Genomic DNA, 24,320 nt, shown 5'->3' on the forward strand with positions numbered 1-24,320 from the left:
TAATTTATTCTAAAGAGTTGTATTCAACGAAAAGGAAAGGGAAGACAGACAGCAAGAGGAAGAAAAGGAAGTGTCAGAGAAATTTTACAATTTAAAAATTTTTAAAATATAAAAATAAATGAAGCATGGATCTTTATAAAACATTTTTTTTTTCTTCTCAACATATATTTTTTAAAAACTTTCCTTCTCTGTCCGATAATCAATAATGCATGAATTGAATTATATTTGTTAATTAATGATGCAATAATTATCAGAGTTAGTGCTGTTATTGGATTGATGTTAAATTTAGAATAATTCATTTGCATTTCATTTCATTTTTCATAACTATAGAACGTAGCTGAAAGGAGAAAATGGAAGGTGAAATTAACATTATTTTCAATATTATTATAATTAAAAAATTTTCAATTTTAATTTAACTTCATTCTTTTTCAAAAGATTTTAAAAAGAAATCTGAAAAAAAATTTTTTCTTCAAATTAAAACTTCATATTTGCAATGAGTAGAAAATATATTTTACACAAATACACAGGCATACACACATACACACACACACACACATACACACATACGCAGATACATACCCACATATGTTACAATTCAACTTTGAAATTAAAATAAAAAATATTTATTATTAATAGAAAAGAAAATGACACATGTATAAATGATTATCAATCATCATTTTCCAACAATCTGTTGAATATTCTGTTCGATATTTTTATTAAAATGTTTGATGAAATCACGATAAATTAAATCAGCTCCTTTGACCAATGGCATCAATAAATAGATGGTAATGATAATTTTAATTGACCAATATACTGTCCAATATTTTAGATAATGATGAAAAAATACATCAAATAATGCTAACCAACCAAAAACAATCCAATATCTGAATAATCATTTGTATTGCTTCCACAAACAAATATAGTAATCTTTTCAAGGAAGGAGAAGATAGCAAATAATACCGCTCGTGAATTTTCAAACTTTAAAAAACTTCAAAAAAAACCGAGAAGTTTTTTTCTTTAAAACAAAAACTTTTCCCGAGATTTAAACTACAATGTATAACATAAACTTCTTTCAAATTTATAACACTTATCGAAAAAAGTAGTATTTCATTGTTGTTAATCTTTTGCAATTAGAGATAATTTGTTGATACTTAATTTTTCACTGATTCATTACCAAAGGATTATTTCAACTGTTATTCGGGAAGGAAAGCCATTCATCAAACTAATGAAATATCAGATGGTTCAGATCAATTATTAACGATCATCGCCACTGATCCGTTAAACCAACATGATCCCTAGCAATTTCATCTAACCTACAAATAATTATAACTGCCCAATTACGAAAAAATAATTACAACAAATAATTCTAGCATAAAATTGCGCCTTCCCATAGCAGATTTGATTGCATCCGAACATAATCAAAGGATCTAAATTAATTAATTAGAAATACGACAGTCGGTAACCTATCGATCATTTAACATTTAACAATAATCCGTTATTTAGGACTATCTATGATCTTCGTTGCTTTAATTAAGATCAGAATAATTATATTTATTGTAACACTCCTATATGTTTATTAGTTGAATAATTTGCTATAATGAATAAATGATGACAAAATGAAGAAGAATACATTATACCTAAGCCAACTTCGACATACATTAACTCCACGTTTTTCATATGTAATATATGTTTTATACATAGGATATCCAATACCCTGCAAAGTGAATAAATAATAGAAAAGCAAAGCAAAACTTCATATTCCTAAAAAAAACCAGTACTTTGAAAAAAGGTAAAAATAGAAATTAAACTTTATAAGGAGAAAGAAATATATGCATGTATTGAATTGAGATACCATAACATAATATAGAAGTTTTGCCAGATCTCCACTTAGAATGTACAAAAAACAAATTCCAGTTAATATATAAAATCCTACCACTCGTGAAATGCCTAATTTTTTCTCAAAAAATGTCCAACTGAAATAAATTTCATTATATTTAATAAAAATTTCGAATTAATTCATCATTTTCTGAAAACTTTCACCCCTGCCAAATTCATTAACAAAAATTGAAAACTTTTTAAAAAAAGATCGCATAGTTACATGAAAATTACCCTCCATGCTTTAATTCAAAAAAATAAAAAAATAAAAACAGAAAAAAAAAGATGGGACAATCTGTATTCTTTAATTAGGTATTATCTAATGAAATTTTTTATCAGCGCCTAAGCAAAGTTATATGGATGGTGTAAATTTTGAAATATAAGAATTATGAAATTTTAGGATGTAAAAATTATGAAATCGTCAATGGTTACATCAGATAATGCATATTTTTCAAATGCTATAATTACCAAAGTTGTCAAACTAAATTCTCTTTAAAAAAGAAAAATTTCAAATTTTAATAGTCAAATATGTGTTACCACTGATTGCACCATCTATTGTTGCTATCATAGAGATAATTGATTACGATCATATGGATGTTGTGAGGTGTCAAATCCCACCAATATTCTATCAAAATATTACTTGATGTACGTATCGCCATCATACTTTGCATTCCAAAAACTAGAATTTAAATCGTTTCGTTGCAAAAAAAAAAAACAAAAAATATGAATCATGCAGTTAATGAACAAAAATTGAAATGATTTTTCATAAATCATTGGAAGGATTATTCAGCCATTCAACACATTAAATCTCCGAATAATGAACGGATCATATGATTGATATGATTGTACTTGGAGATTTTCTCCCACCAGTTTCCAAAATATAAATTAAAATTTACTTATAATCAACATTACAGCAAAGTTATTACTGTATTTTGAGATATTACAAATAAAATTTAAAGAAAAAAAATTGGTCAAGCTATGAGTAAGCCATTTATTAATATATGCCTCACAAATTCCATATTAATTAATCGTAATCTTTTACAGTAGCAATAGTTTTAATTATCATTTTCTAAAGATGAAAAAATCTGCTTTAATCCTAAGCTGATACGGAAATTACTCCGATTCATTCCACTCAACTTGTATCAATTTCTCAACTTTTACGGATACGTTTCAATAATATCTTAATACCAAATTCATACTATAATATGAAACCTGCATAAAAACAGATTTTTCTATCATTTCCCTCCATATATTTGTTATAAAAAGATGATACGTCTCGCAATTTTTGAAATTGGAATTATGAAGAGATTTTTCTGCGTGAGATTTCGTATGTCAAAAAAAAAGCTATTAAAACAATAACTATTACTGCAATATTTGAAAATACCAAATTTTAGCTAATTTGATGCAAAAACAAAATGAAATCTTCATACATGAAAGATCGGAACTGTAGTCGGAAGTTACCGAAACTGTCCGTTGGCTGAATCCAGGCTAAAAATTAACGGTTCATAAACATCAAGGTTAAGTTACAACTATACTTTTAAATACTTGGAATAAAATAAAAGGTAATTAAATAAGGCATCTCATAAGTTCTATCTGAAATAGTTCAAATATGAGGCATCTCATAAATTCTACAGAAAATAGTTCAAATATGAGGCATCTCATAAATTCTACAGAAAATAGTTCAAATATGATCAGTTGAAGATGAAGCCTGATTAGATCCTATGACAAAGAAATGATAAGTACAACGGGAAGAAAGTTTTATAATCAAAATGAAACCTAATCAAATTTCTTTGTTATGATGACAAAGAGCAGTCAAGAAGAAGGAAGGATATTTTGGTACGCAAAAACGGGAAATCAATAAAACATAACCGGTAAAATACTTTAGAAAAAATCATGAAATGCTAATTTTTTCTATTTTTGCAAGTAAATGTTTCCTGAAATTAGCTAATTTCCAATTTAACTAATAAAAGGATAAAGCAATGTTACGAAATACAAACTTATAAATATTTAATTTTGAAAAAAGTTCAAATTGAACAAAAAAAAAGCAAAATTTACACTAATGGAAGCACTAGATGGAGTTGCACCTTGTAGCATCGTATCCGGTGACATTGATCGCTTGTAGGAACTAATAGAATTTGTAGTAAGTGTTGATTTACTTGCATCACCTCCTGTTATCAACTTCTCCTCAATTTTACTTCTATCGCTTTCAACTGCTGTTTTAAGTATAGCATCAGAATGGGAAGATGAAAATTGCTCATGATGTTGGATAAGTTGCGAATTCTCGGGTGTTGATTTATCAGTATCTCCTTCTTTATAGCCTGTAACTGATGCTTTTCTCGATATACCTCCATGTATGGAAGTACACTTCTTAGCGAGTAATTTCTGAAAAGTATATTACCCAAAATATTTTATCGACCAAAATCATATCATATCAAAACAATATAATTCATATTCATAATTCGTAATTCATAATTCATTAATTCGTAATTCATTAAACTATAAGGAAGTAAAGTAATTTAATTGTTAATTATAACAACAAGGGTCATATTTTTGCTATTTTAATAGTTCTACCATCCTACAAAGAAATTCCAAAAATAAGCTTCTAGAAATTCCACAACGAAGGTAATCAACTTTTCACAGCAATTATCATCAATTCATCGCTATCACTTTTTTATAGACCAAAAAAAAGTAAGAAATGCACGCCTTCAACATTTCCATTGGCAATTTTTACCATAAAATCTAAACTCTGCCGCTTATACAACCGCCGTAGTCAAATGAATCGAATGAATCAATCAGCAAAACAAATCCCTACAGGTATTTTATGAAAAAAATTTTAAATTAACTTTGCATAATAACCGATTATTGCACATGCTTCATTAGCTAATCGATTAGTAGAAACGAAATCAATTGATAAGAGAGAAAGAAAGATGACTGACTCATTATTTGTATCTTTATGGAACAACAACCGTTTATACTTTTATTACCTATTAATAATTATTCAGATCATTGCCAATTTCATGAAAATGTTATGATACTAACATTATTAAAACATTCTGTTTAATCTCCTTCGCTGGTTGCGAGTTCAACTGCATAAACCGCAATGACTGGTTGCAGTATTTGTTGGAAAATATTCCCCACCATATTTCGACAATTGTCTAACTGTTTCTCTACTTTTATATCACGGCGATATAAATGAATCAGGCTGTTAGAAAAACACGAAGAAGCTTACAGTAAACAAAAAAGCGACAGCGATTGAAACAAAAAAAGAACTTCCCTTAAATTTCTGAAATGTTGTCGCGAAATTTTTTGGACTTCATTTTTATGAATACACTTCAAATCATGTTCAAATAAAGAACACAGATGCAAATAAAGATCAAAATACGCCAATAACACACGCGCCCATCCAAGACTGCAGCTAACCAATCATATGAATTATGAAATTGATTAGTACAGTAATGTAATCAAGAGCTTCGCATATAAAATTCAAACAAAATTTGTATCACGAAAATTAAACTTCATATTTCGCTATATTTTCATAATATTCGGTACGTTGAGCTACTTTTCGATTAGCCGTTTCAGCTATTCGATCTTCAAAACCATTTGAACGGTTCACTCCATCCCATCGATAACCTGGCGCAATGCTGAAACGATTCGGTGGCCAACTTCCCTTGTATTTAGGGTATGCTGAAAATAGAAAAAAAATAGAAATAAAACGAAATAATGACAAAACAGAAAAACTTTGATAAGAATCAAAACTGAAAAATAATACAGAAAAAGGATCTCAGTATCCAAATGCTTTCTAAAAAATTAGATTCATAATCTGTAACTCTTACCAGTCCCACTTTTTATTTCTGAATTTTCTTTTTTCTTTTTCACATATTTATACATCGGGTCTTTTTCATGCAATTGCTGAAAAATATAATCATTATTTAAAATTTCTTGCACACGTTACTTCAGATTTCGACCAATGTTTAAAGTTTATTTCATGTTGAATTTGCTTCTAATTAATTAGAGGCAATAAATATGGTGGTGTCAGAAAGATGAAAAAGATAGAGCTGGAAATTTTCAGCACGAACAACAGAAAGTTAAGTGCCACTGTTACTATGAGATGAAAAACACAAATAATTTGAAGTACTTTTCCCACTTCACATTTGATTGTTTTATTGCGTATATTAAAATTTCTCCCAGTGCCCACAGAAAAAGGTAGAGCATTCTGTTCTCACATCGAGAAATAGGTATAGTTGTGCGCAAAAGAAAGTCTCACACCTAAAGCGATGTGACAACATCTGTTCATTATTAAAAATACCTTTTTCAAGTGTTCATTCATTGCTTCATTGTCAACATGACGAGCAAAATCCTCTTGTGCCACTCGAGCCATTTCATTTAATTTTTCGGTTCGCTAAAAAAAGAAAACTTTTTGAAATAAAACAAAAATAGTTCACATTAAGTTTCACAGTGTTTGAAGTAATATCCTAATACGATGGTAGCAAAAAGAAAAAAAAATATAAAGCAAACCTCTTCTAACTGCCGCAAACCTCTGTTCCAATTTTTATATTTCTCCTCTAATTCTTGTTGTTTTTTAGCTTCACGTTCTTTCCTTTCACGATCTTCCTTTGTTTCACGTCCTTTACCAGTTAATTTGGTACGACGAATAGCTTCTACATCTTTACCGCTCGTGTATCCTTCCCAACTTTTGAGTAACTTTAAATGACAATTATTTAATAATTTACAGCTTTAGTGTAGAGTGGAATTCCAACTTTTGTTAAATTTTAGTAATAAGTAGAAGAAATCAAATGGGGATATATGAAAATAAAAAAAAAAAAACTAGGACAAGTGAAGTGAGCAATATCGAACAAATTTTTGATGTTACTGAAGTCTAGCTATCTATTTAAATAATCTATTTCAAGTTATCTGCCACTAAGTCTCATTTAAAACAGTACAAACAGAGAGATTAAACGAAATTTCCAAGGATCGCAATCAAAATTCTTACTCTTGTTTCATCTTCTTGAAGTCGTTTCACTTCTTCTCGATGTGCTTCCAGTGTTTTAAGACCAGCGCTTTTCCCAGTCATCGGTTTAACATCATTCTCATTTGCTCGATCTCGTTTACTACGATGTGATGTCTTACTATCATCAGGAGAATCTCTTCGTCCTTGACCACCTGTGAAGTGTTATTATGTTCGGTGGGACAGAAATTACTCACCTGCGTTAACCTACTTCCGTATAAATGTATTAGAAGCTAAACTACATCTGAAGAACATAAGACTAACATATGACCAAGCTATTATGGAAACTTAAGAGTGTAGATTATGAATGTTTGAACATTCTAGAACCTAGTAAAAATACAAAACTGAACGAAAAATGCATCTTTTTTATGACATAAGTATAAAGAGGAAGTTATACTTGTAGCAACATTAGGAGCATTAAAACCAACAAGATGTTCAGCATGAGAACTTCAAGACTATTTTTTTTAGTGGCAATAATAAACTGAATTCTATTTGGATGAAAACGCAGATAGACAAATTCAGCACACTAAAAACTAAATCAAATTTCTTACATAATTTCATATGAGGCAGTGGAATCCGAATAGCAGATATCGAGAATATCTAATAAAATATTCAGCATAAATTATGATTCAGTACTCACCTTCATGATGCCTATAAAGTCTACTCGAACTTCCGTCCCGTCCTCTTCTACAGTGCTTTCGTCTTCCAACGCTTTTGTCATGTTGCGATGCATCAGAATCCCAATTACTTTTATGCCGATAAGAGTCGGCACTATCACTTCGCTTTCGTTTTTGATGTCCATAATTCATAAAGTCTTTCCCACGGTTTGGAATTCCAGCATAATCATCATGTCTACGTGGTGGAGAAAGATCTGAGTCAGAATTATTTGTCCGTTTTCTGCGTCTTGGAGGTGAAGCATCCGAAACATCATCACCAGAATTTCGCCTCATACAATTTGTTGACCTTCTTGGTGGTGACGGATCTGAATCAGGCGGTTCATCTTTTATTTTGCAACGTGGCGGTGAAATATCTAATCTGGGATCATTTGTTGATTTTTTCCGTCTCGAAAATGAATGATCCTCATTATTATTACGATTTCGTCTTGCACAATTCGTTGGCCTTCTTGGTGGTGAAGCGTCTGAGTCAAGTGGTTCATCCTTTATTCTGTGAGTTGGAAAGGAAACATCTGAATTGGCACTAGTCTGTCTTACTATTTCTTGACCAGAATGATTCTTATTCCTGACTGAAGCACTTTTCCGTAACTCTAAACTGGTAGTCGGGAGAGATATTTCATCTGGCGTAACTGAAAAAGATATCATTATTAGAGGAATATTTGCCAAATATATATCCCTAACATTCAGTCATTTCCACCCCTTATATGAAAGCGGTAAACGATTCAACGGCACAACGTTTGCGATATTCTCGATGGAGAAATGAGCGCCATCGTGTGTGGATCTGCGACCCAGAGAAATATCATCATCAGGTAAAATGAACAAATCAGGAGAGCACAGTTTTTCGGGGATTTGTGCACGGGCGACTAGTGTCCACGTCCCAAGAAACTTTACCACATAGTTTGAATAGATAAATTCAATTCATTATGTTCTAAGGTCAACAATTCGTTAAAAAAAATTCGAGATATCATTATCAAGAAGACAGCAAAAACAAACTATTTTCATCGGATGAAGAATCATGTCGTTTACGAGGTGCATTTGTTTCTGCTGCAAAAATGAAAAAATTTAATCCAAAATGGAGCAAATTGAAAAATATCGACGGAAATGAAGTCTGAATAACATTTACAGATGAAGATGGATAGAGGAAAAAGTAAGTAATCTCATGCAAATTTGAAAATGAGTAAGGAAAGATGAAAATGTCTAGAAAAAGCAAAGGATTACTTTTGAATTCAACGGCTTCAAATGCTGCAGGCTTGAACTTTGGTACTGAATCTAGCTTTTTTATCTTTTCCAGTATTTCAATCTCAAAATAAAGAATGCTGTATGTTTAATGTGCAAAAGCCAATTTTACACATTAAATTATTCTATATGAATTACATTGCAACATGAAGGAGAATTTGCATTTTTTTTCTCCCTAAACGAAGTAATAACATATATTACCAGCCACTCATAACTGGAGAAGAATCTGTAAAAGTCGTTTGAGCTTAAAAAAAATAAAAACTCCAATTCATACATGAAAAATACTGATTCGAGTCCCAGATAATCCAAAAATAGACGCTTAAGCTTGACAATACAAAAGCTAAATGCTGGGTTAACAAAAATATACACTAAAAAGCATTATTTCATCAATAACTTGTGGATTTAAACTAACATTTTTGCTACTCTCATCATCTGAAGATGTCTGCTCAGCACATTGTGCGACATCAACAAACGCATCGTTTTCATGAATTTTCAATCTGAAAACAATTATTCTGTAAATGCTTTATAAAATAGAATACAACTTAACTTGAAATTAAAACGTAAAACCAAAAGATTATACAGCAACAAACATAATTAACGTTGATAAAACCGTAAAAAACCTACGGATTTAGAAAACTTCCAGTAGATTGAATAAAAGTAATTATTGATTTTGCACAAAACGATTTGCAATTAATTCAATTTTACAACTAGAAGGAACATTGGAAATGTTTCATATTTATCGATCTTTTTTCTTTTTTTGATTTTATCAACTAGCAAATAATAGGTTATTATTCTTTCTTTCTTATAGGAATCAAATAGATGGTTCGTAGAATTTTCCTTTTGATTCATACGTTGGCTAAATTTCCCGCTGCCTTTTAATTTTTTGATCATCTACTAGCGCAGAATGATAGTATCAAAAAAGCTAAAAAAAAATAACCCTCAGATGGTCGAAAATTTGTAAAACGATTTAATTTTGGCATTCGCTAAATTTCTATCTATGAGCAGACTATAACAAACCCATTGGCAGACTTATTTTTTTCCTTCTTATGTTTTTTTCCTGATCGTTTGTTATCTTTGCTGAGATATTTTTTGAGATATTCCTCTCGTGCTTTCTTTGCAGCATCGTCCATCATCTTTTTCTAAAATGGAAACTAACGACGCTGTATGTGACAAAAAAAAAAAATAACAACGAAACCATATATAAATTACGGTTTATGAAAAAAAAGAAAAGGAAAGAGTAATGGAAATCCAACAGTGCATGATACCTTCATGTTCGCTTCATAAATTTTACATAAGATTTCATATCATCTTCAAAACAACAACATAATAAAAATCGCCAGATACTCCAACATTCATAAAAGAAAACAGGAAAATAAACAAACAATAATAATTTATATTTATTAAAAATCAAATTATGTAGATAATATGACAATTCATGATTTACTTGAATAAATTATCTCCATTCATAACAGTCTATCCTAGTTCCATAATTTATTAATGCCATCTGTAGTAGTTAATTCCATAACTCTGGTAATCAAAACTCAACTGCAGATTACTCCCTTGTTTTTTGCTTGTAATGATTACAGATCTTCAAAATGTCTTCTTCACTAATTAGCCTATTCTCCTTTTTGGATATCGAGTTGTACTGACATTTGAATTGATTCTTCGAACTAAAACAATATGCTCATCGAACGGTGGTCATCCTAACAGGAGCAAGAGTATAGCAATGGGAAACCGAATATGAAAAGATAAACGAACAGCATAAGTGAACAATGAACAGTTCTAAACCAGTGCCAATAAATCAACCTAAGAAATTCGCAATCACAAGATGAAATATCACATGTGCAAAGATGAAATCTGCGAAAGCACGCTCCGGCGCGATATGAGAAAACAACATTTTGTTTTCCGGATTAACTTGGATGCGAAGTGATGCTGAAAAAAAATTTTCCCATTCAGGGTTATTTGAAGAACTTTCTGGAAAGCAAGATTTCTGAACGGGAAACATCAGAAAAAATGCAACTAACTGATAGGCACAACTTGCTGAATAATAAAGTCAACTCATTTGTTAGGTACGGGAACAGTAAAACAAAAAATAGCTTCGATTTATTAATCAAAGTCAGAAAATAAAAAAGCAAACCTGCCAAAACAAAACAACCAACTGTCGATATGAAACCAGACAGGAACGAGTTAAAAGGAAATGTACCAACAAGGACACAGTAAACAAATCTGCAAATACATCAAATTGATGAAGAGATTTGCATGACAAAGTGTAACGAGAATGGATAAAGAAAGTGTCATACAGGTATAACATTATGATGTGTAAAAACAAACATATGGAAGTAAAATATAGTTTTTTGTGGATCAGATAATCAATAAAAAATGTAAGAAAATTAAATTGATAGATTTTCAAAGTGAGTCAGTAAATGTGTTCAAACACAAATTTTGGACCAAAATGTTGAATTCAAAAGTATTTGTTTAAAATGAAGCAATCGAATCTTGAAGTCCATGTGAGAACTGAATTTAATGCTAGCTGAAACATAATAAATAGCAATTTTTTAATGGGTGCATAACAGTGCACAAACCCTTCAATATGTATTTCCCAGCTTCTTAATGTAAAAAATAAGGGGTCGTATTTGTGGGACATTTGAGTCTTCGGATATCTTCTAAGAGCTAAAGGAATGCCTTTATTTAGCTAGCGCTTCATTTGCCAAGCATTTATAGCCTTTTCCTACGCTGCAACCGTAATATCGAGAAAAATGTAAACAGTCTCGATAGAACAAATAAGCATCATTCCCTGCAAAATAGGTGAATTTGATAGAAATGATAGCAAAAGATAACACTTACTGGACGACACCGGTAATGAAGACATAGAACATGTATGCATCGATAAGTTTTAGCTTTTTGGACGTTGTCCGTTGGTAGTCATCGAACAAACTGGCCAATACTGTGAATAATCGCATTGTTAATCACTGAAATTGACATAAATTAAGCTTTTAATCTTTTCAGCATTCAATTACTACCGTTCCATTGCCTCTCAAGACATTACTATCTACTTTCAGGTCAAGCTTGATCAGGAAAAATTAGGGAACAGAGAGCATATTTAAGATGAATATCATTAACAATGATATTATTTTCATGGAAGATTGAACTCTGTAGGAGGAGTAGTTCTTTTGTATGTCACAAAGGTTACACGTCTTATCCAGCCAGCGATCAACAGTTTTGTCCATTGCCATCTTATGTGGCGACATCTTAATTTGATCAGTGGCAATTTTTCATAACAAACTTAATGGACCTATCTAAACGAAAATAAAATGCAAATAGTTTTAGGCTTAAAGAGAGTCAGAGAAGCGAGGAATTATGAAGCGAAGAAGGTCAAATGTCAACCCGACCTCGTAAACAAGAAGCATACCCACACACATACACATCCGTAAACACATATGCCCATTCACGTACACTGACCCATGCCCTGCGGTATTTCCCGGTCGGACGCACTGCCATTGAAAGTACCGAAATGTTAATGTGGTGTCAATAGGTTTGTGGATCTTGCAGCTTGCGTGATGCGGATCTTGCAGTTTGCAGATCTTACAGTTTGCAAATTGCAGATCTTGTAGTTTGCCTATGTATAAATTTCATATGGCAGGTTCACAAGTCACGAGGTCCAAGTTATAAGTTGAAAATTCTATTAATCTCTAGCAAATATTTGAAATTTAAGAAATTTTTGCAAATCTAATTCTGAAAACTAACAGATTACAAATTCAATAAGTTAGTATATACGTTGCAAATAAATTGATAAAATTTGAATGTACGCGAAAAGAGAACGTGCATACGTGTTTTTTACGTTTACGTTTACGTTTACGTATTCGCTAGCGCACATCGTGATCAGGAATTTTTGATAGAAATGAAATTATCAAATCGGAAAAACACCTGCCAAAATTGGCAAAAACCCTAAATTTTCACGAAATTGACCTAGAAATGAAGGTTTTTCATTAACGAAACAATATATCGAGATGAAAAAATAGAAATGATACCAGTAAATTATTGGTGTGATATTTTACTGTTGTTAGATTTAAATGAATAAATATGATTACGTTATGATAAATTATTGGTTGACATATTTTTTCATTACAAATGACTAAATTGAATTACATAACTTTTGATTTGCTGTTAGCTAAGTATTTAACAATATTTGTTCTTAAGTTTGTGATGAAAGAATTTTATTTATGAGTAGTAATCACTAATATTATACCTACAATATTCTTATGGTAATAATTTTTATCTAATCTTTGTCATAGTAATTAAAATTCAGACAAATAATTTTGTACTTTTTTAGTGTTGCATATGAAATAATTGAAATCGAAATGTTCCACGGTGTGACGAAATCCTGATATTGACATTCACTTATATTACTCAATGTATAGTGTTATCCTGTAATAAATGGTAGTGGTGGACGTTACAATAGGTCAATTGTATCATTCAAATTTAGTGATTTATTTTGTAGATGTAATATGCTAAAACCTTTCTAATGTTTCTGTTGGTAAAATTAGCACAGTTAACAAATATTTTTCTAAATTTTAATTTTTAATAATATTAATGGATTCAATGCTAAGTTGAATGGGTCAGATATGGAAACGAATTTTGAAGATAGAAGAACAGTGGCGGTTATACAGCAACATCCATATTCGACTTTACAATTTGACGATCATGCAGGTAATTCTTACTCTGTATTAGATTTATTTTTACACCTTATATATTCTTTGATAATTAGGTGCATTTTTCTAACTAATTGTTTGAGTTACCAAATTATTATAAGGTTAACTTCCGACTTTACAATTTGAAAAATCATTTCGATGATGGCACATTTGACAATTATCCAATTAATGATATTAGAGTTTTTTACTTGTAAAAATGTTAACTTTTTATTATCCGTTACCTTAGATGAATGAAAGAATAAATGGATAAGTTGATAGACAGTGATGGGTAATTTAACGACAGGTAATTTAACGATTTTAAATAATCTTCACAATCGAGACGATTGGTAATATTTCCAGAGGAAGAGAGAACGAGGAATTAAAGCTTGTTTCATTTTTTCGAAAAGTCCGGGACTAAATATCCTGCTTATTTTGGAACTGGATGTTTCCTTATTTTCTCTCTTGACCCCTTAGATTCAAATGCTCTTACTGCAAATATCATCAGTTTCTTTCAATTGATAACCATTTGATAGCAATGATATTATTCATCTTGTTGAATCCCTAATTTGCGACAGAAATTTAAACTATATAATGCGAAAAACATCCTTTAGGCACCTTTTTCTTTGGGTCTTTCATTTAACTTTGATATCATCAAGAGCGAAAAATGTTTCATTAAATCTGGTCAAATAAATTAGTAAAATATTTCGACCAATAATTAAAACTACAAAGATTGTTTGAAAAATACTCGCTAAATTTATTGGGTAGGTTAACTCACTTTGCATTGTTAGAGGTTATGACTAAACTTTTTTATTTTTTCGACGCGAATGATAACAAATCACATACCTTCTAAGATTTATTGATTTAAAATCCATTTAATGAGTTCAATAATTTCTAAACCAAATCGTTATAATCTTTTGGGAATTCGAATGAAATTTTAAACCGATGGTTTCTTTTTTCTTACCGATTAAATTGGCTCAGTTCATCTTCAATTTCTCTTTTACCGTTTATTCCTATTCTCAGTAGCTTTGGATAAATAATGTAGTAAAAATAAGACAAAATAAGGGATAGTAAAATTAATTATCGGTCATAGTGATTATTATCTTTCCTGAGCATTTTGGATGACGAAAGAAATTTTCTGGAAAGTTCTATATCTCCCTCAAATGTTTTTCTGCTACGGTAATTTCCATTTTATCACTTTTTTATCATTTCAATTTTCCTTTTGCCTCATTGTAATGCATTTGTATGTGTTGAATTCTATCAATGTAGCATTGATAACGCCGTCCATTTCATCATCTATCGTAATGATTAATTAAGTTAATTATTGCATAGTTATCATCCCAACACTACATTGGTTCGTTGATTTCGAATGATTGTGAACAATTGTAGAAATTATTTGAATTTGGAAATCAAATATTTTAATGGATAATTTAAAGGTAACAAAAAAAAATTTTTTTTTTCAGCCACATAATGATTAAATGATCGCACGCGCTGCTCGTTCTTCGTATTGCGCTTGTTGCCGATTGTTGCCTAATTCTGGTGCCCAATGACGATCAGCAACAAATATAGATCTTATAGTTCTTCCTGCCCGATAAGCTTTTAAAACATGGATCATCATAATCATAATGATAACACTTAGTGGAGCGAATGTTACCAGAGTTAAAACTATGATATTACTGAAATTGAGGATAATAATTAAAGGATTATTGAAAAGTTAAAATTTGAAACTTTTTTTTTGGAAATTGAAAATCTTAATTTGAAAAAAATATAATATGCACAAAAATAGCCGAACATTTGTGTTTCTACCATTCATTTCCAAAGAAGATCAGAAATATTGGAAAACTTCAGAATAACATTTACTTTTTAATTTTTTTCCAAAATTAAAAATAGAAGTTTGCTAATAGAAGTTCATATAGTTGGATATTACTACGTATAATAAGGTTAGTCGCAATTTTTGGCAATGAGATTTCATCATTTAGTTTTGCTTTAGTCATTTTCCTAGGACATGCTAATAACATAAAACTTACTTTGTGCATTACAGTTGGGCCAAAAAACAACGATTTACGACTATCTGTGATAAATAAATTTTTAGTTCAGATTTGACTAAACGCATTTTTTTCCTCATTAAAATAAACAAACTTACTGTACTCAAAAAGAAAAGGAAAATTAAAGTTTACATTGAATAGCCAACCTGTATAACCTGCCACTAATGATGATAAATAAAGCAATTCCTCCAAATATCTGAAGAAATATTAGTCAAATAAATAACAAATTAATAATTTCACCAAACAAAATATTTCATTCACTTTCATGCTATTATCCTTAACAACATTGATTACAACTAGAAATCTACTACAATTCTAGAACAATAAAAAACTCACCAGACAGAGTGCCGGTGTAATAATATACCAGCAAACGGTCCAATACCAGTTCACCGGATATCCCAAACATCTTTAAATGCTTTCTCTTTTTTTCTTACACAAGAAAAATGTGACTGATAATCAAATGAATGCAGCATTTCTATTTTAACACATTTGTAATTTTGTTAAGGAATAAAACTTATTTACCTCCAAAGGTTACTCGGTGGTTCGCCAAGCATTGTGTGTAAATTAACAATTAATCGTTTCAAATGATAAATGTGAATGCTTACTAATAACTCAAAAAATGCAAGCATTGAGAGAATAGGCGCAAAATAAAAATAGCGAACTTTTATATCACTCATGGCCTAAAAAGAGAAACATAGCTGGTAAAGTTTTAAGGTTTGATGGTCGATGAAGGAACCTTAGTAGTCAATTATAGGAAAGTTAAACGATTCAACAGTACAATAAGATATATCTGTAATTAGCTACAGATAATGAAAGTATGTATTATAACAAATTTCAATTTATAAATATATCTATAATGAAATTTAATTACGAGATGAAGGTATGGAAAATGAATTACTGGCTAAGATTAAAATTTTGGCATTACGAATATAATAATAAACAAGAAAAATCATTAAGCTTACTAGTCGACCATAAATGAAAGTGTATAAGTGCATGAATAAGAAATGTATGCAAATGATTATATTTCGGGATATTGTTTGATCGGTAAATTTAATTCGTACTACAGCTCGATATACACTCATAATGATCATTTCAACTGCTACTATCTGTAGTATTATTTCAGCATTTAATGATTTCTAATCGTAATCTTGTATCGTTTCCCATCTTATGCACATTGTTAATTTAAAAATTAAAGTAAATGGAAATTGAACATATATCTTTTATCAAATATTAAATGATCTAATATCTTTGAACAACTACTGAACGGCCTATACATTCAAAAAATTCATTAATTAACAACATTTTGTGGTATATACCAAACATTCATATTCTCTAAACTTCTTTTTTCATATTTTTGAAATTAAATAATTAACAGTCTCACTTGTGCACCAATTGTAGATAGAAAAAGTGAGAGGAATGTAAGTGAAACAAGAATTGCACCAAATGAAGTTTTAGCAAAAAGCAGTGATAACATAATGAAGTATAAATTTTCACCATGTTTCCAAAGCATTGCTACTAAATTAATGAAATGTTTTCAGAATGATTAGCATAGATAGCAAATGTATATTAATTACATCGAATTATATATTTTGCTGTAACAATGAGAATAATGCAATGAATGAAGATTTGGATAATCTTGTTTTGAGGCTAAATTATTACTAATTAAGATGAAGTAAAATAAATAGAACCATTCTGATTTAGTATTTCTTGGCTGAAATAATTGGCATTCTCAAAACAAAAAAGAAAAAGAAGAAACTGGAAGTTATCAAAGAATTGCTATATTTTCATGGAAGCATTTCATCTTAATTGGAATTCATTTGCCTTCTCTTTGTAATTAAATTTTTTTAAATTAGACCTTAATTAGATTTTGCTTAGAAAAAGTAGAAAAAAGACAATCAAAATGTATGAAAATGTTGGCATTTCTTTTATTTAAACTTACAGCTTTTTCCAGCGCTCATTGGAAACATTAATTTGGCAGCTGCGCCACTTATAGAAAATACAAAAAAACAACCAAATAAATTAGTTATCATTCCATAAATAATAATCAGAAATGTATCGCTATAATACATATTTATATATGTATATAAAGTGATTTTTTAAATCAAATTTTTAAGCGAACAATAGAATGATTATGGACGGTTTATTGCGAGATCAAATATATTAATCATTAATTGCTTATTGTTAATTAGAGATAATTAATAGGGAAAAATTGTACCACATAAAGTTATTCCGAAAATTCTTCATTGCGCCTAATGTCATATATGTGCCATCCAACAAGTTTGTTGCTATTATTGCCTTAAAATGAGGAAAAATATTCTTCCGGTTTTTATATTTCTAAATGTTACAGCGTGCAACGAATAATATGAAATTTAACAATCCGTTCTTAATGTAATAATAATAATAACAATGATAATAAAATGATAGTAATAATAGTAATGATAATAATAATAATGATAATGATTAGCAATAATAATGATAACAAATAATATATAATAATAATGGATATTTATACAACATCATTTCTTTTACAAAATTGAAACTGATATTTTTATTCAGATACTGAAACTATCATTGAACAGTAGAATAAATATAACCGTTGTTTAGGATGTCTGTTAGATCTGAGCAGTCCTACGAATTCCCAGCGATCTTGACAATTAGATATCAATTTTTCCTTTTGCTTCAGAAGTGTTTATTAAAATATTTTATTGATTTTTACTTTTTTAAAATAAGAAATCACTTCAGAAAGATTTTGACATCTGTCTAAGAGAATTTTGGAAAGGCTAAATGTTGATACTAAAGTATTTTTATTGGGGCAATTTTCCAACGTTACAGAAAATCAACGCAAAAACCTGAAGTGCAGCAGTGACCCAAATTTTCAAATCGAGGAATTTCTGCGGATCTGGCGAGAAACCTTCTGCTATCGAATCAAATGTAGTTTGAAAGCCAACTTTTGAAATTGCATAAATGATACAAATCAACATGCAAAATTTCGGAAATATCATAACAAACCGAGCTATCTGAAGGAAGGTCAAAGGTTGAAGAAGTCAAATGATATGAAATTTTCTTCTTCTGGCCAAGTTGGTTTACTTATAACAATTTTATAATTATTTTAGCATAAAGAACAGATATTTCAGATTAAAATACTTTGCCATTATCAGAACTTCGTTCTTTATCTTTTATGTTTTATTGAAATACTGAATAGAAGACTAAAATCTAATTAAATTTAACTGGAGTTGATTTCTCATTAATTCGACTAATTTTGCAGAATGATTTAGGTAACCTTAGCATAGAAACGTATTCCAAGGATTGCCACTAAGGCGATAACTGCCTGCTCGATAGTACCCGAAGCGATGAAAAATTCGCTTACCTTCCCAGGTTTATTAATCTTCTCCATCCTAATTATTAAAAAATAAAATTTTACTTGTTAATTAAAAGGCAATCAATGATGAAAGATAAAATATAACGGTTTATTCACTTCTTCCAAACTAATCCAATAATTTATCCGTGATATGCAAGATAAATACTTATGAATCTCATACCATACCAATAAATATTTGGCGGGAATTCACGAAGTGCCTCAGAAGTTGATGTCACAGCGATCACAACTTGTTCCCATGTGTAATTGGAATTCGATATCATTTGATCATTTTGAAAATTGTAACATTCTGAGTAATATTGATAATTACCAGATGATTCATTGCATTGCACATATGGATCATAGCATGATGCTGAAAAGTTTTGTGCAAAAATCAAAGATGGAGCTGTTTAGGATGACTAGTCGATGATTAGTTATTTTTAATTTTTTTTTTTTTTTTGAATTAAGTATGATATTTACGGATATCTTCTACTTAATTTTCAAATTTGATTTCAAAAAAAAAACATTTCATTTCAAAAAATCCTAACGGATAATATATCGAAAATAAAATTAATAATATAAACAACTATGGAATGAAAACAGATAGAAAGGAAGTCTTTTGTTTTGTTTCAAACTTTAAACAATCACTTAGAAAAATTTGGCTTAAATTTTCATTAGTTAAGCTATGTATACTTTCAACTTAAATTTTAAAAGAAAGTTATTTAAAAAGAAAAATTTTGAGATTTTAAAAATTTAAAAATTGAATTTAGATAAGCTATTTTAAATTTAAATAACACTTATAAAAGGAGTAGACAACAATAGCTGAAATAAAGTTATAAATAAATGCTGAATTTAATTTCAAAAAAAAATTTTGATTAGTTGACAAAAGAAATTTACAGTGACTTTCGTAGACACATTCCAGCCATGTAGTTTGTGACAAGGAACTGAATGCAGCAGTTATACTTTTAAATGTGTAAAAGATGCCCATCACTGAATATGATAATAGAAGAATTTTGAAAATTGCTACTAATAACATTGCGACACCAATTCCTGAAATGTAAAAAATAGCAGGATACAGATATGAACTTTTGATCATTTCAAATCAGTTATGAAACATCCTCTTCACAATAAACTGGCTGAAGAGAATGTGTTAAATGCCGTGACAATTTGACTGATACGATCAGAAGGATCAGGAATGTCGTTATTTTTCAATATTGTAAACTACACGTGATCAAGCATGAGCTGATCATATTAATAGACTAGATTACCTTTTTCATTTTTTTTAAAAAAGTTGGGTAAAATGTAATTGGAATAAAAAATTCATTGTCCTTTCAAAGTTTTCGTTATAAAATTATTTGAACAATTTTGCAATACTTAAACTAAAATACTTAAACTTATTCTAACTAAAATGCAAACGTTTTATTCTACCAAATGTACTTCAAATACCTTCGAAAGCAGGACAAAGATGACGGAAAAGTTGTACTGATGGAAATGAACTGTATTGACTTATGGCATTTTCCAGATAAATGATTGGAAGAGTGATAAAGATATGGCACAACAAATATGGGATAAAAAATAAGACTGAAATACACAAGTTTAGATAAGAGTGAAATATGTAAATTGAAATAAAAGTGAGATATTTAAATTTAGATGAAGTAAAACTAAGATACAAAAAGTACTGAAGCAAAAAAAAAACTGAAATAAACTGAAATAAAAGCAAATTTAGAAAAATGTGTAATTTCAATTAACAAATTTCAAATATTTTTTATTAAATTTATATCATATAAAAAGTATGATTACTTCCACCACTTTCTGCGCAAATAATCGGAAATCGCAGCATGTTACTAACAGTGACAAGAAGAGATAAGGTGATAAATATATGATCAATACGACTGGTGAAACGAAATGTCGTTTGGGCTAAATTGTTGTCGTATTCGCTGCAATTAATAATTACTTCACTTCATTACTTTTCGAATTTCTATCATGCAAAATATCTTATAACAAAAAAAGGGATGAGGAACTTCAAATATATTTGGCATGTTTTATTTGAATTAAATAATGATTGATTAATTAACATATTTCATGCATCCGATTCATATCGGTGTTCAAATTTTGAAAAAGCTATGAAACTGGTTTGAAATCAATAGTTAGGCATGTTTAAATGACATCTTTAAACAAGAATTCATAAAATGCATGAATAGAAAACCGGAATGAGATTACACCATAGTCAACAAATCCGGTAAACTGTTCCAATTCTGTTGCTTCACACACATTTTTTGTGATATTTTCAAATCGTTCCGATTTGCTCCTGTCTGAATCAATGAATTTTATCGTTTATTAGAAATATGCAAACTATTAATGAACTCATTAGGTGAATTTTTACCAAATCTGCGATGATTACTCTTTTGAGAATCAATTGGAAATAGATTTACTTGAAAATATTGAAATAAAAAGGTGTTTATATGCTGAAGAAAAGCTGAGCATTGCTCCAAATAACTGTTAGTTGAATTTGTAAAATGGAATTATTGCAAATTATCTCTAAAGTTTACGAATACCCGACCATATCTATTGATATGTTATGGTCTCACATATTCGTATTGACATACATATTAGATGTATTATGTTGATTGATCAGACTGATTTTATGAATATATTTTCGCAAATCAAATACTGGAATAATGATCAAAAGCTAAAAATAATCATTTTCTTTAATTGGTACAAATAAAATTGTCATACCTTTTGTCTTTTTCATAGACAATAATTTTTGCTTCTCAAAAGCGACACCATCTTCATTCTTGGCTAACATCATCCTTTAACCTTGTTGATGCTATTCTGAAACTTTTTTCAACTTTTTAAAAACATTGGAATTTTTAGATAAATAGAATTCGAAGGAATTTTCTTGAAACTATTTTGAATTTAAACTGAATCTATCAAGACGAATGAAAAGTTTTTTGTAGCTAAAATAAACTCCTTTGCTCCGTATATGCTTAAATGGCTACGAAAATAAATAGCTGTTTCACGCACAACTGATAAATAACCGTCAGGTAATAATGCGACAAAATCGGATGACTGTCACTGATTAACAATCTTTCCGGTTTTATGAATGAAAAATAAAACTTATATAAATGAGAAAAAATCTGTAAATTAGGCATGCAAATATGTTTTTCATAATGCTGAAACTAAATGCATGAAATAATTTAAAGCAAAACAAATATAAGTTATGAAGGAAAAAGTTGAAAAACAATGTAAAGGCCATGAATGAACTCAACGATCTAACTAATAATCCTTTTGATCAGTTTTCGCTAGCCTTATCCTGCAATCTTAAACTATAAAGTGATCTATCATAAACATGCATAACTGGGCTTAATATTAAGTCGTTATTCAGCATTGCGTGGGGTCTAATTACATGTCCGTAATTGAATGACACTTACTTTTCACTTGTCTAATAGTTGAAAAGCTAATAAATTGACCTTTTTGGAGCTTTTCAAAACATATCGATATATTTAATGCATTCACATTCTTTTCACATGTAGGACATATTGTAGGACGAAGAACATATTTAAAACGGATGAACTGTTGCAAAACACGTAGTCTGTTACGACGTTTAAAACGTTGATCAAGTGGTCATTGAGTTATTGTCAACAATTTAAGGATCCAAGCCTTACATAGAATAACTCCTTAATGAATAATCGATCAAGAGCAACTGCATGCACAATAAATTACTAGAAGAGTAACTTTTTTTTTCAGTTCGTGGCATTCACTGCATGCATGCATGCAGTGAATTTCACTGTTTATAAATTTCACTTTGCTAACTATTCATATCTTTTTCCCTATCTCCGTGAGTAAAAACAATTTCTTGAAGCTTTGAAATATATTATAAGATGTCAAACTGTGACATTTTTCTTATTTTAAAATTATGACAGTTCTCAACAGTAAAACTAGTTTACATACTGCTATTGCATGTAAAATGCTAACCTCTTTAAAAGCTCTTTGTTCAATAACTCGACCCATTTCAAAATATTCATTTCCATTCCCATCGGCAATCCTCAAGTACTGAAAAAGACACTTTGAGTAACTTATAAATAATAAGAAAAAAGATCATAGATGACTTCTCATAAACCATGAAAATTACATTTATAAAGTAAAGTTGCAATGTGACAGAAATGAGAATATATGCATATTTTGACGCATGCCACTACGAAGAGAATAAATTTTGCTATATTTGCTAGCCATCAAACAACTCCAATGCAAGTGTATTCATCCCATTGACACAAAATTTGAGGATCTTCCACGAATGAAAACACCGTCAAACAAATTGGTGATGTAAGGAAAAGGATCTGAATTAAACACTGATCAACGTTGAGAACTATAGACATGCTTAGATTAAAGTTTAACTTTCTTTTTTTTAAATTACATTCGACAAGAAAATGAGGTTGTAAAATTATACTGTTAAGTCAACAATGTTTATCTTCCCAGATTTAAAATACATGGATTTCGGAAGGTAATGAAAATTTTCGAAGACAAAAATCAAAATATTCAAAAAAGCAAACCTGGAATTCCATAGCTTCAACCATGAATTGTCCATTGCACGGCAAAAATAACGAATAAAGAACACGCAAATGTAAGAGATGGTTAGATGATTCAGATAATAATAGAGCAAATAATCGTCCTAATCCCAATAAATTCCCATATAGCATCGTTACTAACATTTGGTATTTGACCGAAAATTTTCACCAGCTCTGCTGGAGAAAATCTGTAATTCTGAGTAGAATGCAAAAAAAAAAAAGTCTCAGCAAAAACTAGAAAGAAAAGGCAACAATATCAAACAAAGAAATCATGTTTGTTGATCTAAGGATTTATCAAAATGATTTCGATTGTTAAAAAAATATTGTCCTCTCAAGTTCCAAGTTTAAATTTTAATTTTTAATTTTAATAATTTCTAACTTAATTCTACATTTCGTTAATAAAATTTTGTAACGTTCATAAAATAATGTAAACATAAATTCCATAAAACAATATAATGCTGACCACAAAGTGTATAAAATATGGGAGCATCAAAGTAGAGCAATTAAGACTTTCTACAAAGAAATACATTCTCTATGGTGATATATTTACATATCATGATGGTAAACAGAAGAAATAATTTGTCGGAGAAAGGAAGTATTATGGACACATTCTGTTTTCATCAATTTTAATTTTCTTCTTTTTCTTTTTTAATTTGGTTTATTGAGCTATTGAATTTTCATTCAGAGTGCAAATGAAATTGGATTGGAAAGCAAAATGTAAGGTATTTGATGATTGACATTTGCAGTATGCATGCATCGTTGTGGCTAATTTGAAGTAAATTAGAATATAAAATTTCGTGCATTAGTGACAGTCCCATTAAGTCCTTCTGAATAATTGCTGATACCGAAACAAGGAATACTCCACAGACTATCATTAATA

General features: G+C 29.7%; 5 protein-coding genes across 5 annotated transcripts; all 5 read right to left on the reverse strand.

The window, feature by feature from the left end:
* Positions 1-1,261: 1,261 nt before the first annotated feature.
* Positions 1,262-4,449, reverse strand: LOAG_04384 (hypothetical protein; the record flags this gene model as incomplete). The annotated part of the gene is made up of 7 exons (XM_020446585.1): positions 1,262-1,313; positions 1,638-1,714; positions 1,853-1,973; positions 2,413-2,554; positions 3,306-3,363; positions 3,931-4,257; positions 4,447-4,449. 7 exons carry the CDS (start codon positions 4,447-4,449, stop codon positions 1,262-1,264), a joined length of 780 nt encoding a protein of 259 aa, XP_020303100.1.
* Positions 4,450-5,383: 934 nt separating this feature from the next.
* LOAG_04385 (hypothetical protein) lies at positions 5,384-9,935 on the reverse strand (the record flags this gene model as incomplete). Its single annotated transcript, XM_003139922.2, has 10 exons — positions 9,808-9,935; positions 9,203-9,287; positions 8,773-8,854; positions 8,548-8,598; positions 7,521-8,183; positions 6,866-7,035; positions 6,391-6,576; positions 6,182-6,274; positions 5,709-5,784; positions 5,384-5,559 (listed from the first exon to the last, which is right to left on the reverse strand). The coding sequence occupies exons 1-10, from the start codon at positions 9,921-9,923 to the stop codon at positions 5,384-5,386; spliced, it is 1,698 nt and encodes a 565-aa protein (XP_003139970.1). The 5' UTR covers positions 9,924-9,935.
* Positions 9,936-10,390: 455 nt separating this feature from the next.
* LOAG_04386 (hypothetical protein) lies at positions 10,391-11,767 on the reverse strand. Its single transcript, XM_003139923.2, has 3 exons — positions 11,635-11,767; positions 10,928-11,016; positions 10,391-10,722 (listed from the first exon to the last, which is right to left on the reverse strand). The coding sequence occupies exons 1-3, from the start codon at positions 11,748-11,750 to the stop codon at positions 10,592-10,594; spliced, it is 336 nt and encodes a 111-aa protein (XP_003139971.1). The 5' UTR covers positions 11,751-11,767; the 3' UTR covers positions 10,391-10,591.
* Positions 11,768-14,949: 3,182 nt separating this feature from the next.
* LOAG_04387 (hypothetical protein) lies at positions 14,950-17,589 on the reverse strand (the record flags this gene model as incomplete). The annotated part of the gene is made up of 7 exons (XM_003139924.1): positions 14,950-15,151; positions 15,667-15,716; positions 15,857-15,926; positions 16,043-16,200; positions 16,483-16,626; positions 16,902-17,035; positions 17,460-17,589. The coding sequence occupies 7 exons, from the start codon at positions 17,587-17,589 to the stop codon at positions 14,950-14,952; spliced, it is 888 nt and encodes a 295-aa protein (XP_003139972.1).
* A 735-nt stretch (positions 17,590-18,324) lies between these two features.
* LOAG_04388 (hypothetical protein) lies at positions 18,325-19,159 on the reverse strand (the record flags this gene model as incomplete). The annotated part of the gene is made up of 3 exons (XM_003139925.2): positions 18,325-18,537; positions 18,801-18,915; positions 19,065-19,159. 3 exons carry the CDS (start codon positions 19,157-19,159, stop codon positions 18,325-18,327), a joined length of 423 nt encoding a protein of 140 aa, XP_003139973.2.
* Positions 19,160-24,320: the final 5,161 nt, after the last annotated feature.

The sequence above is a fragment of the Loa loa genome (assembly GCF_000183805.2).
Source record: "Loa loa unplaced genomic scaffold supercont3.262, whole genome shotgun sequence".
NCBI classification, from domain to species: Eukaryota; Metazoa; Nematoda; class Chromadorea; order Rhabditida; family Onchocercidae; genus Loa; species Loa loa.